This window comes from Zea mays, chromosome 8 (assembly GCF_902167145.1).
Source record: "Zea mays cultivar B73 chromosome 8, Zm-B73-REFERENCE-NAM-5.0, whole genome shotgun sequence".
Lineage (NCBI taxonomy): Eukaryota > Viridiplantae > Streptophyta > Magnoliopsida > Poales > Poaceae > Zea > Zea mays.
In genome coordinates, this window is record NC_050103.1 from 29062191 (window position 1) to 29078631 (window position 16441).

General features: G+C 43.8%; 2 protein-coding genes across 3 annotated transcripts; one reads left to right on the forward strand and one right to left on the reverse strand.

The window, feature by feature from the left end:
- Positions 1 to 2478: 2478 nt before the first annotated feature.
- On the reverse strand, positions 2479 to 6321 carry LOC100279318 (eukaryotic translation initiation factor 3 subunit 6-interacting protein). Its single transcript, NM_001152339.1, has 7 exons — positions 5719 to 6321; positions 5267 to 5598; positions 3701 to 4040; positions 3395 to 3543; positions 3216 to 3309; positions 2852 to 2923; positions 2479 to 2775 (listed from the first exon to the last, which is right to left on the reverse strand). Exons 1-7 carry the CDS (start codon positions 6250 to 6252, stop codon positions 2731 to 2733), a joined length of 1566 nt encoding a protein of 521 aa, NP_001145811.1. The 5' UTR covers positions 6253 to 6321; the 3' UTR covers positions 2479 to 2730.
- A 149-nt stretch (positions 6322 to 6470) lies between these two features.
- LOC100279184 (Putative VHS/GAT domain containing family protein) lies at positions 6471 to 16030 on the forward strand. Of its 2 annotated transcripts, none has more exons than XM_020542045.2 (10): positions 6471 to 7187; positions 8072 to 8150; positions 8822 to 8920; positions 9007 to 9120; positions 9229 to 9368; positions 10399 to 10480; positions 13318 to 13403; positions 13641 to 13874; positions 14409 to 14911; positions 15015 to 15942. In XM_020542045.2, exons 1-10 carry the CDS (start codon positions 7087 to 7089, stop codon positions 15032 to 15034), a joined length of 1458 nt encoding a protein of 485 aa, XP_020397634.1. In that variant the 5' UTR covers positions 6471 to 7086; the 3' UTR covers positions 15035 to 15942. The 2 variants fall into 2 exon arrangements, with proteins under 2 accessions (XP_020397634.1, NP_001335939.1); NM_001349010.1 differs by having other exon boundaries at positions 6686 to 7187; positions 15089 to 16030.
- The last annotated feature ends 411 nt before the right edge of the window (positions 16031 to 16441 follow it).

A 16441-nucleotide genomic window follows, 5' to 3' on the forward strand; every position in this document is an offset into this window, starting at 1 on the left:
GCCTGCGATACGGTCGGTTGGTGAGGCGATTTGGCCAAGGTTGCTTCTCGACGAAGCCTGCCCGAGCTGGGCTTCGGGCGAGCCGAGGGTGCGCCCACCGCCTGAGGAGGCCCTCGGACGAGGCGTGAATTCATGCGGGACTACTGTTCCCGCCCGAGGCCGGGCTCGGGCGAGGCGAGATTGCGTCCCTTGGTAGACGAGGTCTTGACCTGAACCTTTCCCATCAGTCTTTGCAGTTTGTGCTGAGGACGGTTACCAGCCGTGTTTAGGAGTGTTGGGGGTACCCCTAATTACGGTACCCGACAAATGCGGAACATTTGTTTTATACAAATGCTAAGGTAATACAATTGATCAATTTTACTTTAGAAATGTAAGCACCATGAGTTTTGAATAGAACATAAATAGGCGTAACATGGAATAAAAATTGCAAATAACAAAGGAACTATAATAAAAAGATCATCATAATAATGTTACATGTTTATTTATTGAGTTTGCAAATTCAGACAAACACTTTGAACAATATAATAGAAATGACATATGTTTATTGGGTTTACCAATTTAGACAAACACTTTAAACTATGTAATGCTTATAGTACATGTTTATTGGATTTACTATTCTCCATTCCAAATTAAAATTTGTTTTAGAAAAGTAATAGATTCATGCAATACTTGATCTATATGCTTAATATATGTGTCTAGATTCATCATCATATATTTGAATGTAGACATAAAAACTAAGAGCTAAAACGAATACTATTTTTTGGTACGAAGGGAGTACATTTAAAAAACATAGGATCTAGAGAAGTGAATTTACATAAAGTAAATTAACACTTTATACAATGACATAAAATATAATGCAGCTTTGAAAGATCAATGAGTCCTAAATAAATATTTACATAGGTAAATATGAGTGCCATGTGGTTTGTTTTTAGCCCAAAGATGATCCTAGTTGTATCTTTTATATTTTTTTTTACAATAGATTTACATGATATTTTGAGACTAAAAAACATAAAAGGCACTAAATTATGGTACCGTTCTTTAGCCCATTTCATAACCTTATCATCACATGATTATTTCTCATGGGAGAAAAAAAACTCGTCGCTCGCTCTTGATCATGGATGTTTACCATGAAGGTTATAGTTGGTGTCCAGTTAATAATGAAGCTAGTCGAGAAGGTCGATGTTTACCATGACATAGATGCCATTGTTTGGGTGCATAAAAATGCTAATTGAGGTGCGACTGGCGAGTACATTAAGACACATGTTGCTAATGTAGGGGACGCAGTGAGGTAGAATTGGTATTAAATTAATGATGAATCAAGGAGCCAAATCACGTGCCTCGTGTTTTAGTCCATCGAGCTGGAGTTTGCAAACGATGGATTCACATATATAATACGAACCATTGATACAACATAAAAATCGATTTTATTACGGTGAAGTAAATTTTATCGGAGTCTTTTATCTTGCTCTCCCCTTGGATTAAAATGGCCTGCACCTCTTCCTTTAGATTGAGCAAAACAGTGATGATAACGCGTTAAAACATAAATATTTTATTATGAAAGTGGCGCAATGAAAGATCATTTTATTATGAAAGGATAAGGGAACCATTTACATTATTTGTGGCAAAAGACAGTCTAATCTTGAAAAAAAATATCTATTTGAAAAGGCATTCACAACAATTTTGCACGTGGTGATGGTGCCGCGGTGTCCAACACGCAGACCAGCCCGACAGCGCCCTCGCGGTTTTCGGGTTCATACATTTTGCATTTAGCCTTTTAGCTTTATTTTCTATACTTGATTGATGAAAAAACCTGACCCGAGGTAGATTGAGGCCTCGTTTGGTTATAGGGACTAATCTTTAGGGAATGTTTGGTTTCTAGGGACTAATGTTTAGTCTCTTCATTTTTATTCCTTTTTAGTCTATAAATTACTAAATATAGAAACTAAAATAAAGTTTTAGTTTCTATATTTGGCAATTTTGGAACTAAAATAGAATAAAACGTAGGGACTAAACATTAGTCCCTAGAAATCAAACACCCCTTTAGTCCCTGGTTTTTAGTCCTATTTAGTCTCTATTTTGCTAAACGGAAGGACTAAAATAGAGACTAATTGGCTTTAGCTTTAGTCCCTCATATGAGTGTTAAAAAGAACTAAAGTGCAATATTTACTTCAATTACCCTTGCTAGAACACTGGTGTCAAACAAAAAAAAAGACGTTTTGGTCTTTATGTGTTGCATTTAATGTATTTAGAATCTGTTTAGTCCCTACAACCAAACATGGTAGGGACTAAAATTTAGTCCCTGGACTAAACTTTAGTCCTAAAAACTAATGGAACCAAACAAGGCCTGAGTTTTGAGTCGACCAGAGTCAGCGTTATGCTGATGAGCGACTCATCTAAATTCTCATCGGTACAAATTTGTTCCCTTTAGCACCGATCCTCTTTAGCTAGGACATGCCGGTTGCTGGCACAACTCAATTTGCATGCCACTCCCAGATAGGATATGAGATCACTATTCAAGCAACTGGGCGACCAAAATTAACATCACGACTCTGCTAATTGCCTCAACGGGCTTCAAAGTCGAATCCAGTGAAAAGAGAGAAAAAATGACGGGTTTTTGCATGGGCTACAGAAGGCACAAACATAACTTGCTAATGACATCCATCATAAACATCTATTCCTATATTAGCAAAAAGAAAGCAGTGGCATTTCTCTCCATATTTGCTACCAGGTTCAGTCAAGCTGTACTTTATCCAGTCCACCGATCATTTCCTCGAACTGCCGCAGAGGGGGGACGAGTCAGATTCGACAGCAGCAAGAAAATATTCAAAAAGGGATAATGATATGTGAATACCTTCAAAATTTGTCTCAAAAAGTAATCGCCATGACGCTTAGTAGGTTTGGACTCCACGACATGAATAACATCCTGCATAATTGCACATCGTGTATATAGAAGTCTATTAAGCAGCAGGTATTACAATTAGATAGAGAGCAAGAACAAGCTGCAGGCATAAACAAATGGCGTTGGAGTGCATCCAGCTCACAGAATCTCAAGGAACTAGCTCAACTAATTATTTATTTAACGCAGATTAATCCCAAAGACTACAATTTATTGAACAGCAAAAAAGGCTAAAAATCCTGTGGAAAATATGCCCCACAGATTAGCAGAGGCTTTTACAGAAAAGTGATGTGGGCAAAGGGTGAGCAAGCAGCATTACCTCAACAATGTAAAAGTCAAAGTCTGCACTCGATACCATCTTTCCGTCACTGTCAACCGCATGCATTTTGTGCTTGTATGTCATCAAGATTGACCTGTCCAGGTATTTGAGCTGATTTATCATATACACAAAACCAACAAAGGAATCAGCAGCACAAGCGTAAATTACATTGCACAGACCTTAGCGTTGCTTCATCCACTTCCATATATTGGGCAAGTTTGCTAATGGTTATTGTTGAATATAGCTTCAGATAACTCCGGATCCCAGAAAGCAACTGCTGCTGCTTTACTTCATAAAGAAACAGCTTCAACTGTAGACGGTATGCATCCTGTTGCAGCAACCACAAAACCTTTTAGAACCTTGTGGTAAGTTAGAGCCTATAGATGAAGTGAAGAACATTAATGTACAGTAAGTGTATGACCCTATACAAAACAAAAAATACTGATGAGGCAAACGGACAGCAACATTAAATGAAGCAAAATTACCTGGTTATAGTTTGTTAGCGGCTGGTCCAGCACTGGAGGTGATGGTGTAATGAACTTGGGGCAAGCATACGAAAATAGCTCATCATAAGCAGCGTATGCTTCATCATCATACCTCTGCATCTTTGTCATCTTGTCGTTATACTTTTCTTTCAGCTGGGTGCTAACATTTTCATCAATGAGCTTGTTCTGTGGGCACAAAGATAGGCAAATCACCAACAGTGCATACATCTGCTCATTTTTCTTCAGTATCTGATCATACTGAGGGGACTTCTGATGATACTGCTTGTACTTGAGGATATACAGAAGAATCTTGTTGAATTCACGAGTGGCCTCAACATACCTAGATTTACCCCCAAAAAAATTGCGTTTATGAGCAACAAGAATTAAACATCTTGGGTAATTCCATCCCAAGAAAGCATGTAGAAATCTTGGGGGCAATAAAATGAAATGGTTCACCTGTCTAGCTGGAAAATTGTTTCATAAATGAAGCATTTAGCATTGCTTAGGTAGTATAACTAAATTAGCTGATGATGTTATTGTTGAGAGCACCAGAATTATAATATAGAGCGCCAAACTGTTGCAACCTTACGATATGCAATACCAATCCCCTTAACTTTGGGTGTATGATAAATAAAAAATGAATCTTGTAGGTCTCGTATGCTTTTGGCGGGCTATGTAGTGTTAGTTGATGACGGGAGACTCTAGAGTCTAAACTCTAAAGGTTTTAGACTTGGTAGAACTAAAACTGAATAAATGATATGCGACTTCAGCACTACTACACATGAGGAAGGACATAGTAGTTTGAAAGATCATAGTGCCTAGGAAGAATATCTTTTGGTATTTAGGATCAATTGTATGTAGAGAAGGAGATATTGATAAAGATGTTAGCCATAGAATCAAAACAGAGTGGATGAAGTGCCGCCAAGCATCTAGTGTTTGTGTTCTATGTAACAAGAGGATGATATACATGATGCGCCAGGGGTAACACAAATTAAACAACAGCTTGTCCAACACTAGTTGAGATGGTTTGAACATGTACAACAAAATCCTTCAGAGGCACCAATGCATAGTGGTATCCTAAGGCGCAATAGCAATGAGAAGAGAGACAGGAGAACACTGAAGTTGACATGGTAATAGGCAGTAAAAAAAGACTTGAAATGGTGGAATATACCCAAAGATTTAACCTTGAATAGGAGTGCATGGAAAATAATCCATGTGCCTGAACCTTGATTAATGGTTTATGTTGGGTTTGAACTCTAGCCTACCCCAACTGGTTTAGGACTAAAAGGCTTCGTCGTTGTTTTTGTAAGTCTCATATGCCAGTATGAGAGAATGTTTCAGCAATGTCTAATCATTCCGCAGATATCCTCAATAAGATTGTAAGCAGTCCCCCACCCCCACCCCATATCTCAAATCCTGGCTTCAAACCTGATTGTAAGAAGGTATAATACTAGGGGTTCCATTATTTCTTGTACTAAAGGTATCAAAACTATGTGTGCCAACCTCAATGCACTAGGTTCTAAACAATCGTAGGCCATAGTGATCAGAAAAGTAGGTTTGCCACACCTGCGCATCATAAGGTTTGCGAAGCCATAGTGATAGATGGTGGAAATGTGGCTCCCGATGACAATGCTGTAGACCCCTTGCTGGTTGAGGTCGATGGGACCGAGGCACTTGAGGCCAGTGTGGTAATCCCCAAGGAGGCAGTGTATCCTGAGGAGGCCAATCATGCTGTAGTAGCCGAGCACCTTGAGCACGTTGCTCCCGCCCTCGTAGTCGTAGCCATCGGTGGCGGTGAACTGCTCCAGGCCCTCCTTCTCCCTCTCGAGGATCTGTGTGATCATGGACTTCTCGACCAGCGCCTGCAGGTAGTTGAGGACCCCGTACACGTTCCACGCCTGCAGGTACGTTTGATTTAGGGAGAGCAGAGCCGTGATTCACTGCCATTTTTTGGGCATTTGTTGGAGTCATGCACCTGGCAAGAAAGGGAAAGGGAAGACAAGACAAGTACTAGCAACCTTGTCGAACTGCTTGAGCTGGTTGAGCTCGTCCTCCGTCTTGGTCTTGAGCTTGGCGCGGTATTGGCAGCAGCTCTGGAACTGGTAGACAAACTCGTCGACCATGTCCCAGAGCCACTGGTTGGGCAGCTGCATGTTGACGACGCCGTGAAGGACGACTCTGAAGAGGTCGCAGTAGTTGGTCCAGGACTCGGCGCGGTGCGCGGCAGTGAGCGGAGAGAGGCGGGCGTGGGCGTGGCGGTACCAGAGCTCGCGGTAGAGGAGGAGGAAGACGGGATCGCCGTCGCAGTAGGGTGCGACGGCCTCCGCGGAGGGCCAGGGAGCGTCGCGGAAGAGGCGGTCGGAGAGGCGCTGGAAGCCGCCCTCGTACATCTGGTGGATCTCGTAGACGTTCTTGTCCCGGATGTGGCGGTACAGGTGCACCACGAAGGTCTTGACGGAGTCCGGCACGTAGCTGGGATCGTAAGCGTCCACCGCGTGCGGCGGCGCCGACGGCTGCAGACCGTCCTCCCGGTCGTAGGGGGCCGCCGCCATGGCTGGGGAACTGGGGAGGCAGGGGGGTTCAACCGTTCAAGGTCCGGTGGCGCGCGGTGGGATGAAGCCCTATTGTTTTGCTTGCCTGGCTCTTGGCTGGGTGTTGTGTCAGTGTGTGTGTGTGAGAGAGATGGGAGCTTTGCGGCTGCTTGCTACGTGGGCCGTAGGGTGAGGCGTGGGCCTACTTACTGGCGCCTTTTGCAGGTTGGGCCGGCCTGCGAGGTGCATTTGGTGGGTTTGGGTTGGCGCAAGCCGCGAGGGAAGGGAGGGCCGGGCGGCTGCCGGGTCGCCGTCGAGGCGTCCTCCCTCCCGAGTCCCACGAGCACGGAGCACCGGCCTCCGGTTCAGATTCGGTGACACGCACGGCACGGACGAACCCAACGGGGCACTGCTCACGGGAAAGAGAGAGGATTCCTCCGCCGCGTCCGCGTTGGACTGGACAGCTCACGCCGCTGCGAAAGCAACCAGCCAGAGCCAGATCCGTCGGTTCCAACGAAACATCCATTCACGCCCGCCACCGGCATCCCCATCTCCGATCCGCCGCAGCCGCAGTCGCAGGCACGTCCTCCTCTCCGGCCACCCGGAGCGCGGCAGCCAGCGAGCGAGCCACTGTGGTCGCCGTGCAGGTACCTAATTTTTGCAGCCCCCACAAAGTCAGAGGGTGGGGGCAAAAAAGAAAGGGGGAAGACAGTCACAGAGAGGTGCGCGGCCAACTTGCCTGGTGCGGGTGGTTTCGGGCACGGGCGAGCGCCATCCGCTCGCTGCCGATCCCAATCCGGCCAGCAGCGGCCGCCCCGCCACCGGGCCTCCCTCCGACCGTTCCCCCCGCCCGCCATGGCTGGTTCCATGGTGGACCGCGCCACCAGAGACATGCTCATCGGCCCGGACTGGGCTAAGAACATGGAGATCTGCGACATCTGCAACCGCGACCCCGGGTACGGACCCCCTCTCCCGCTACCCTGACCTGTCTCGGATTCGGGCTGCTCCCGCCATCAGATTCCCTCCCTATCCCCGCGAGATTCTCAATCGCGCCTGCGATCAGTTGTGGTTTTACGCGCTCACCCTTCTCGGAGTTAGGTTCCAACTAGAGGGGGTCCAGGCTGCTCGAATTGAGCTACCCGCCACATGCGTCTCTGCCAGGATCATCATTTCTGACTCTGCAATGTACCTGCCTTGCTCCGTTTGCATTCTCACGTCGTGTAGTCATTTTTTTAAACTGTTAGTAGTCTCCGATCGCACAGTAGAGGTGGGGGGGGGGGGGGGGGGGGGGGGGGGCTTCATTGGGTCATCATTGTTCAAATCATAATTGAGCAATCCCTGGTTTGGAAATAACTGTCCATGCTCCATTTGCTGATTAGGTCGTGTGGCAAAAGGGAATGCTACACGAGAGGGGCCCTTACTGTATCCTAACTAGGTGCTGTAACATACTTTTCCTGATCAATCACAGCGCGCTGCATCTATGAGGGAAAATATCCACAGACGATTTTACAAATGGCAAAAAAAAAAATAGAGGTAGACCAGTGGGAATATGGGGAAGATACTGTATTCTGGTTTCCATATTTTCAGTCCAAATGTTTTGATTCCGCATATGACAATATATTTGAGTATCTGAATCTGCTGGCAAATGATGCACTTTGTTTTTATTTGGTTCATGGCCAAGAATTGGGACTGAATATCAAACATTCTACTGGACTGAAATGATATAGCTTGCACTAGGTTGCTCATGTTCATTTCGTTTCTGCTGAAACAGAAGCCCATTTAATTTGCTTTGCCCTGCTGTCATTCTGTTATTGATTGTCCATATCTATGCTTGTAACAGGCAATCAAAAGATGTCGTCAAGGCACTAAAGAAACGGATTGGCCACAAGAATCCAAAAGTTCAACTTCTTGCACTAACTGTAAGTCTGTCTGTGACTTGTCATTTACTTTTATGTCTTACGTGTGGTAGGCTATTAGTAACTGTCAAAGACTTTTTTATTGTTTTGTATTGTGCTTCCACAAAATCGAACACGTGATCCTCTGGCACTGGTAACTGTTGAAGATTTTTTTCTGTCGTTTTGTGTCTTGCTTTCACAAATCAAACACCTGATCATCTGCTAAGTTATGTGTTGCACTTTTGTTATATGTTCAACCATGTTCCAATTTATGTTCCCGTCATTTGTCCTATGCTTCATTGCATATGCAGTTGCTCATGATCATACTCATACATTCTGCTACACTATCAGGATAACTGAGCACAGTGAACACATTTTGTCTATTCTTACTAGGAATTGGTGGTAGGCTATTCCGACTGTTTTTTACTATTTAGTTTATTCATGAGATCCTAATAACTTTAACTTGCGCATTTTGTTTCCTTGTTAAAACCACCAAAGGAATACAAACACCAACACCCAATTCTTTTGAATTGTTGAGGCTCAATACATCTGTTGTATTTTGTATGTTTGTAGAGGTCCAGGATATGTATATGGTGTAGAACATGTATAATTTTGTTATGATGATTTTTAAATTTAATATTTAGCTATTGCCAAAATGTTAGCATTGTCTTGCTGATGATATCTCTATATTTCAGCTGTTGGAAACTGTTATAAAAAATTGTGGGGATATACTTCACATGCATGTTGCAGAGAGAGATATATTGCATGATATGGTGAAGATAGTGAAGAAAAAGGTTCAATATGCTTCATGCTTGCAAAACTGTAGTTCTTATTCTAATGAACTGCTGGTTTCTGATGGCATTTTGTTTTCATGTTACAGTCTGATCCTCGTGTTAAAGAGAAGGTATTGGTGCTGATAGATACATGGCAAGACGTGTTTGGGGGATCACATGCAAGATATCCACAATACTATGCAGCATACCATGAGTTGGTGGTATAATTTTGAAGCTCGAGTCAATTTATTGCTTCAAAAATTTTCAATTGGCTCATTTGATTTGTGGTGTGTTTGACAAGATTATGATCTTATGTTTCTGTCTGGCAGCGTGCTGGAGCTGAATTCCCGAAGAGACCCGAGAAACCTGCACCTTTGTTTAATGGCCAGTCTCAGGCAGCAAGGAATATGCGTAGTCCTGACCAACAGGAAGCGGAATCTTCTGCTGCCAATGATTTTCCTGCTTTGAGGTGTGCTTTTTTTACATTTTATTTTGTGTCTCGATGTCTTTTTCTATCTGTTCTCCTCTACACTTAAATAGCTTAACATTTAATTCTTTCACTACTGTCTCTTACTAGCACATAATCTACAAAACAATATAATACTGTGTGCAATGATTGTGATATTTCTAGTTTTAGATTGTGGTCTGGTTCATGTTATGAGGTGAGGGTGTGCAGTTAAACAAAACGATAGAGGATTGTTTGATATATCGTCATATTTTCTAGTTTCTGCTTGTTATTTGATTATGTATCATCGACTTGCTTCATGCGCTCAAGATGGCTTGAATGTTCGTGTAAAAAAACTCAGGTTGTTAGTGGTAGTAGGTTCAAGAACAGAGTATACTACTCAATATATCCAGATGACCGTTTTTACATATTCTGACATTAAGACATCATAGCTAGTGTCATGGACCTTCGGTCCATGGGGATAGCTGTCTTCTCCGGCGAGGTTATACCCCTCTGCCGCAGGCTTGGTTCTAGGGTAGCAGCCCTAGGCGCTTGAGAGGGTCATTGCAAGAGAGAGGGATTGATTTGATAATGATCTTGCTTGATTTATTCCCTGCTGCCATGCGGCTTATAAATAGCCCTATGTCTAACCAACTTCTCCTACAAACTCTCAACTAACTCCTACTTTCTTGAACTTATCTGCTGCTAACCAACTCTCCACAATTCTCTCATCTCAATCTTATTCTCTAGCCTTATCCCAGCTCATCTCAATCTTATTCTTTCCTTTCCTGCGGGTGCGGACTGCATGGTGGTGACCGCTCCCTATGATGCCCATGACAGCTAGTTTCTTAACCTCTCGAGTCTGTTTATTGGATATATGGCTAGTTAGCACAATGAGAAGAGATACAGTTGTGTATATGCCACTGGCTATTGAGTTTAGGATACCGTGCGAGCAAAGCAGCAAGTACAGCACATACAAATTTCCTTTGAGACTATATACATCTGGGTTGTTTTCATGACTGCGCTTATACTGAATGAATGCCTATATTTTCAGCATGTCGGAGATTCATAACGCTTGTGGTATTATGGATGTACTTGCTGAGATGCTGAATGCTTTAGACCCAGGAAACAGAGAGGTACCAAAGTAGTCTTAGCTTGCCTCATTTTTTATGTTTGCTGCATAGAAACATTGACCTCTTTCCTGTATAAGTTTTGAAGTTTCAACCAGTGAAGCACGCCATTCTTATTATGGGTTTATTTATATAAAGCGAATTGTCCATCTTGTTTTATTTTGAGAAATTTGTGCCAACTGCTGACCAGTTTTAGTTAAATGACCTTGTATTTTTTTAAGAGCATGCCAACTATGGAACATCTTTATGCATTAAATGCTATGTACTGGATCCTACCATTACCATGTACTGAGTTATAGTGTGTATATAGTAAGGGCTGATACTGATGCACACAGATAATTGTTAACATGCCTACCTTCAATTTTATGTCTATGAACATCCTTATGGGGTTCAATTTACGTCCTGGGCACTCCCGTGTGATTTATAATTTACTTGGTTTACTCCCAGTATTTAATTTATGTCATACTCAAGCAATAGTGCCCTACTATATTACTAATAAGTGATAATGTTATGGTCGCTAGCAGTGTTATTAAAACTACGTTTAAACGATGTTTAAACTACATCAAAACTCTAATTAGAGATTGAAACTACGTTTTAGCGTTTTGGCGTTCTAAACTGTAAAACGCAGTGTTTTATGCATTTTAGACCATTAGCTACTTTTGGACCCAGTCTATTAGTTACTTTTGGGGTTCAATCCAGCTATGGGTGGAGTTTTTGTAAGCCACTAACATCTCTGTTTTGGTATTTAACTTCATATAATTGTCTGAAATTATGATGTATTGGTATTTTTCCTATGTTGTTTAAAACTACGTTTAAACTAAGTTGAAACTAAGTTTAAACGTTTAAAAGTCAAAATTTCACCCATGAGCGTTCCAACGTTTTATCGTTTTAATAACCTTGGTCGCTAGATCAGTGAGGGATTGGAGTGGAGTATCGATGGGCAGGAACGTCGGCCGGGGGCCTCTACCCACGGCCGAGCAAGAGGAGGGTTTCTCCCTTCTAATTCTTGCCTGCTTTATTTCTCATCCATTGATTACATAAATAGACCGGCTGGCCGCCCCTATCTAGCTAGAGATTTTTATCTCCTTAAAACTCTCCTAAAAACTCTCAACAAACTACTAACTGATAACATTTCTAGATAATCTCAACTAATCTCCTAAATAATCTCAACTAATCTTCTAATCTTATCTCTAACTATCCTTATCTAATCCCCTTGGAGGGCCCATGGTTGCTGCTGCCGCAGCCCCTCCGTTGGCCTCCTTAGGTCCTGACACTACACCCCTCCTAGACAAGCAGCTCGTCCTCGAGCTTCAGCATGACGGGTGCTCAAAGATCGAGTCTACTTGACCCAAAACCAAACACCTAGAAGACAAGCCTTTTACATCTCGGCTTATCTTATTATTCTGAATCTGAATTTTAATTGACCCCATAAGATAAGGCGGACACCCTCCGCGCATTGGACTTGCACGAGTGCAGCCACCTGGATCACATGGACGCCATCTGGACGAAAGGGGAGCACATGGACGGGCACCTGGAGTAGGTCGCAACAATAACCAGCGGAGGCGCCCTTGTGGCGGCCGGTAGCGGAATGTGGTGACGCTAAATAGTGTGCCCTTGCCGATGACGAGGGGAGTGCCTTCCCTACCGCTGCTGCCGTAGAGTTGAAGTTCGTCCCCGCGGGATACGTACCATGCTCGCACTTGGAGATAGCGGTCCGGTGCCGCTGCTGATGGCCGTCTGACAGGGCGAGGTCGCGCCCCCGTGTGCCGAGGTCAACCGTCACTAAGGCTGCCTCGAGCATCTGCTGGCGCATCTCCCGCACCTCTCCGTTGTGCAAGGAAGCCACAAGCAGCAGCTTGTATGCCCACAGCCGCCGATGTCTGGAGCCGTGCGGACAACGCTAGCTGATGCTGCTCATGTTGCACTGCTGCCTTGATTTGCAGCAGCCCTTGCTCAACCTTCTGGAGTGTGGCTTGCATCTTTGCGAGATCAACCCTTATGTTGGTCCACAAGTCCCCCATCGATGGAGCTGGTGATTGCTGAGCCGTGGCTGCCCCTAGTGGCGTCACCCATGGGGACGGAGATACCGTCAACGAAGATGATGTGACGAAATTTGGCGTTGTCCCTGGGCATGGGCACACCGGCGTCCAGGATGTGGTGGCAAAATTGGCAGGCAATGCTGCCCATGGAGATAGGGACGCCGGTTGTCAGGATGGCGTGATGAAGGTGGCATGCGGCGCAGCCCATGGAGATGGGGACATCGGTTGCCAGAACGACGTGACGAAGGTGACATGCGGCACAGTACATGGAGATAGGGACGCCGGTTGCCAGGATGACTCCGCGAAATTGGCAGTAGAAGCCATGGGATCAGATCGAAACCCAAGCTATCCGATACCAGATGTCAGGGCCTAAGGAGGCCCACGGAGGGGCTGCGGCAGCAGCAACCATGGGCCCTCCAAGAGGGATTAGATAAGGATAGTTAGAGATAAGATTAGAAGATTAGTTGAGATTATTTAGGAGATTAGTTGAGATTATCTAGGAAGGTTATCAGTTAGTAGTTTGTTGAGAGTTTTTAGGAGAGTTTTAAGGAGATAAGAATATCTAGCTAGATAGGGGCAGCCAACCGGCCTATTTATGTAATCAATGGATGAGAAATAAAGCAGACAAAAATTAGAAGGGAGAAACCCTCCTCTTGCTCGGCCGTGGGCAGAGGCCCCCGGCCGACGTTCCTGCCCATCGATACTCCACTCCAATCCCTCACCGATCTAGTGACCATAACAGATAATCTCTTCTTAATTTGTTAAGATATATTGTTTATGTTTTTTTACATGCTATGCACACAGGGGCTAAGGCAGGAGGTAATTGTGGAACTTGTGGATCAATGCCGCACTTACAAGCAGAGAGTAGTGCAGCTAGTTAATTCTACCACGTGAGTGCTCTTTTTCTGAAATTCATTTGAATACTTGAAGTCCTCTTAGTGTGATATATCTTATGGTAGTGAATGGATGTGCTTCTAAAATCAGCATAGATGATCTCCATAGTTTATTTTGTCAGTTCTTTCTGGGCCCATTGAACAATAGCATTGCAATGCAGAATTGCAGATATTGGTGATGCGAGGACAACCAGGCAGTGCTCATAGTATAATGTTGCTTGCTACATTCTGCAGGGACGAGGAACTTATGTCGCAGGGGCTCACACTGAATGATGATTTGCAGCGTGTTCTAGCAAAACATGATGCAATAGCAGCAGGCATTGCAGTCCGAGTGGAGAAAAAATCGAAGTCTTTGCAAGCACTTGTAGAGACCAAGGATTCGACAAACCAGGATTCCAAAAAGGAGCAAGGACTCATAGATATTGAGGATCCCACAAGTCAAGATGCTGCAAAAGATCCAAATCAAAGGTTTGCTTCCATTACTGTTGCATACTCTTAATTTTCATAATGTCTACAATTATGTTAATACTCCCTGTGTCCCAAAATATAGTTCGTTTTAGATTATATATATATATATATATATATATATATTCATTAATTAACTTATGAATTTTATTTGTATGTATTTCTACATTCGAATAAATGTTGACAGAAAAAAAGAGAGCTAGAAAGAACTATATTTGGGACGGAGGGAGTACATGCATATATGATTTTGTTCATACATGCTGGAAACAAGTTCGGAAGTAGCGTTTGATGATCATTTTGGGTTCAGCAAGTAATAGTGTAATGTCAACCTTGGCAGCTAAGCATTCAAGATTTTGTTCATATATGCTGCATAGAAATTTAAAAGAAGTGTTTAATTTTTTAGTGTTCAGTAAGTAAGGCTGTTACATGGTCTGAGCTAACTATATATGCTTGTAGTTTACTGCTGTCTATTTAATTGTTTTTCCACATGGCTTCTCTAATTACCTTTTTTTGTGCATGTTTTCTGTCTTGTAACAGTACAAGTGACCAATCTCCTTTTGAGCAATTAGCTCTTCCAGCACCACCAGTGTCAAATGGCGCAGCAACTTCAGCACCACAATCTGATCTTGGCATTGATCTTCTGAGCTGGGATGATACCCCTGCTACAACACAAAATCCACTTGCTCTTGTTCCTGTCACAGATCCTCTTGCTGACTCTACTTCATCAAATCAAAATGCGCTAGCAATTGTTGACACATTTTCAGAAAACAGCACCACGAACCACAACGCTCAACCAGCTGACCCCTTTGGTCTCAATCCGAGTTCTGCTATTCCAGGATCTCAGCTATACAACACGCCAACTCAGCAGCCTTTCCAGTCACAACAGCCTCCGCAGCAGGCGGCGCTCTATGCGAATGGGGGTGCTGTGGACCCTGGAACGTCTTACGATCAGGCATCCCAGTTTAAAAATGTTAGTTCTGGGTGGAATGGTCAAGCTGCCAACCCTGTTGTGCCCCTGCCAGAGCAAGCACTGAATTACGGTATGTCAGGAATTCTCATCTCTACTTTGCTGTTATATCTTTCTGAAGTGCTACTTAATCATTAGTGGTTTTTTCAGTGTGCACTTTTCTGTCTTTCAATCAGAACTCTCTGTATTCATATGAATCTTCTTTTCTGCCCGAAGAAAAAAAAGTGATGATAGTATCCAAACTCTGTAGATGATCAAAGTGGAAACCTTCCACCGCCTCCTTGGGAGGCTCAGCCAGCGTCAAACAATGAATTGCCAAATGGCCAATTGGGAAGCTTGCAACCTCTCCCAGGTTCAGCTGGCCAGATCGGTGGCATGCAGCAGCCACTGCAACCACAAGTTAACCACATGGGAGTTCCACAAAGCCAGCCAATGTATAGTAACCAACCAATGCAACCCGGTCAGGTTGCCGCCACAACACAGATGCAGCCTGGCTTCGGAAACCAGCAGTTCGGTTCGCTACCACCAACATCCATGCTGGGCATGCAATTCGGTGGCATGCAGCCTCCGCAGATGTATGGCGGATCGCAGCCAGTCATGATGTACCCGCAACAAATGGCAGTGGCCCAGTATGGAGCAATGCCGCGGCAGCAGCCGACGTATGGTGGTCGATTGGCGGGTTACATGCAGCATCCTGCTGTGGCTGCCGCACACTACTACAACAACCAGGGGATGTATGGCTACCCCGGTGCGAACGGGCTGTCACAGAGCATGTATGGCCTCTCGGTGCAGGACAACTCGTCCATGGGGATGAGGTCGTCTTACCAGACTACGACGGCGCCACCCTCCACGGGGCAACCTATGAAGCCGACGAAGCCCGAAGACAAGCTTTTCGGTGACCTCCTGAGCATTGCCAAGACGAAGAAAGCTTCATGAGACGAGCTGGAGCGGGAGCGGCCTTCTGATATATCGTCTCCCCTTTTTTTTGTGGTTTTTCGTGCTGTTTGATCTTACACTTGTAACATTATCTGAATGTGTAAACTTTTTTGGGGTCCTTTTCTTTTATTCCCACGTCGTGTGTGATCCTATTGATCCCATTGGATTCGTTATACCGTGTGCGTGTACTGATCACGAGCGATGGGAAACTTTGGCCGTAAATGATGATTCAATAAAGGGTGTGCAGTACGTGATTATGATATTGTTCTTTTATGGGATGTGTCATTTTTTTCTTTTTGAAAAAGAAAGTAGGAAATGTACATAAGTGAAGCATGATGTGCTCACCGTTTATAAATTGCTATTCTTTTTTGGATTCGAGGCAAAGTTCTTGTTTTGACATTGACATGCTTACCTTTACGAGGTGTTTGGTTTCCTGACTAAAATATAGTTTGTGTCGAAGTATTAAATAAAGCCTAGTTATAAAACTAATTATATAAACGAGGACTAAACAATAAGATGAACACGACTACTTAGTTTATGATTTATTAATGTGATGCTACACTAAACATTTTCTAATTATATATTAATTAAGCTTAAAAAAATTCTCACCGTTTAATTTTCATTTATGTAATTAGACTATGTTTAGTACTTGTAATTGGTATTTAAA

Bases quoted from the DNA above. Each gene is read 5' to 3' on its own strand.
- LOC100279184 (NM_001349010.1), top strand. From the start codon at position 7,087: ATGGCTGGTTCCATGGTGGACCGCGCCACCAGAGACATGCTCATCGGC. The intron at 8,151-8,821 runs GTAAGTCTGTCT...TCTATATTTCAG, and splicing joins TTCAACTTCTTGCACTAACT to CTGTTGGAAACTGTTATAAA. The intron at 10,481-13,317 runs GTACCAAAGTAG...CTATGCACACAG, and splicing joins TAGACCCAGGAAACAGAGAG to GGGCTAAGGCAGGAGGTAAT.
- LOC100279318 (NM_001152339.1), bottom strand. From the start codon at position 6,252: ATGGCGGCGGCCCCCTACGACCGGGAGGACGGTCTGCAGCCGTCGGCG. The intron at 5,599-5,718 runs GTTGCTAGTACT...ACGTACCTGCAG, and splicing joins AGCTCAAGCAGTTCGACAAG to GCGTGGAACGTGTACGGGGT. The intron at 2,924-3,215 runs GTAATGCTGCTT...GCAATTATGCAG, and splicing joins TTGACTTTTACATTGTTGAG to GATGTTATTCATGTCGTGGA.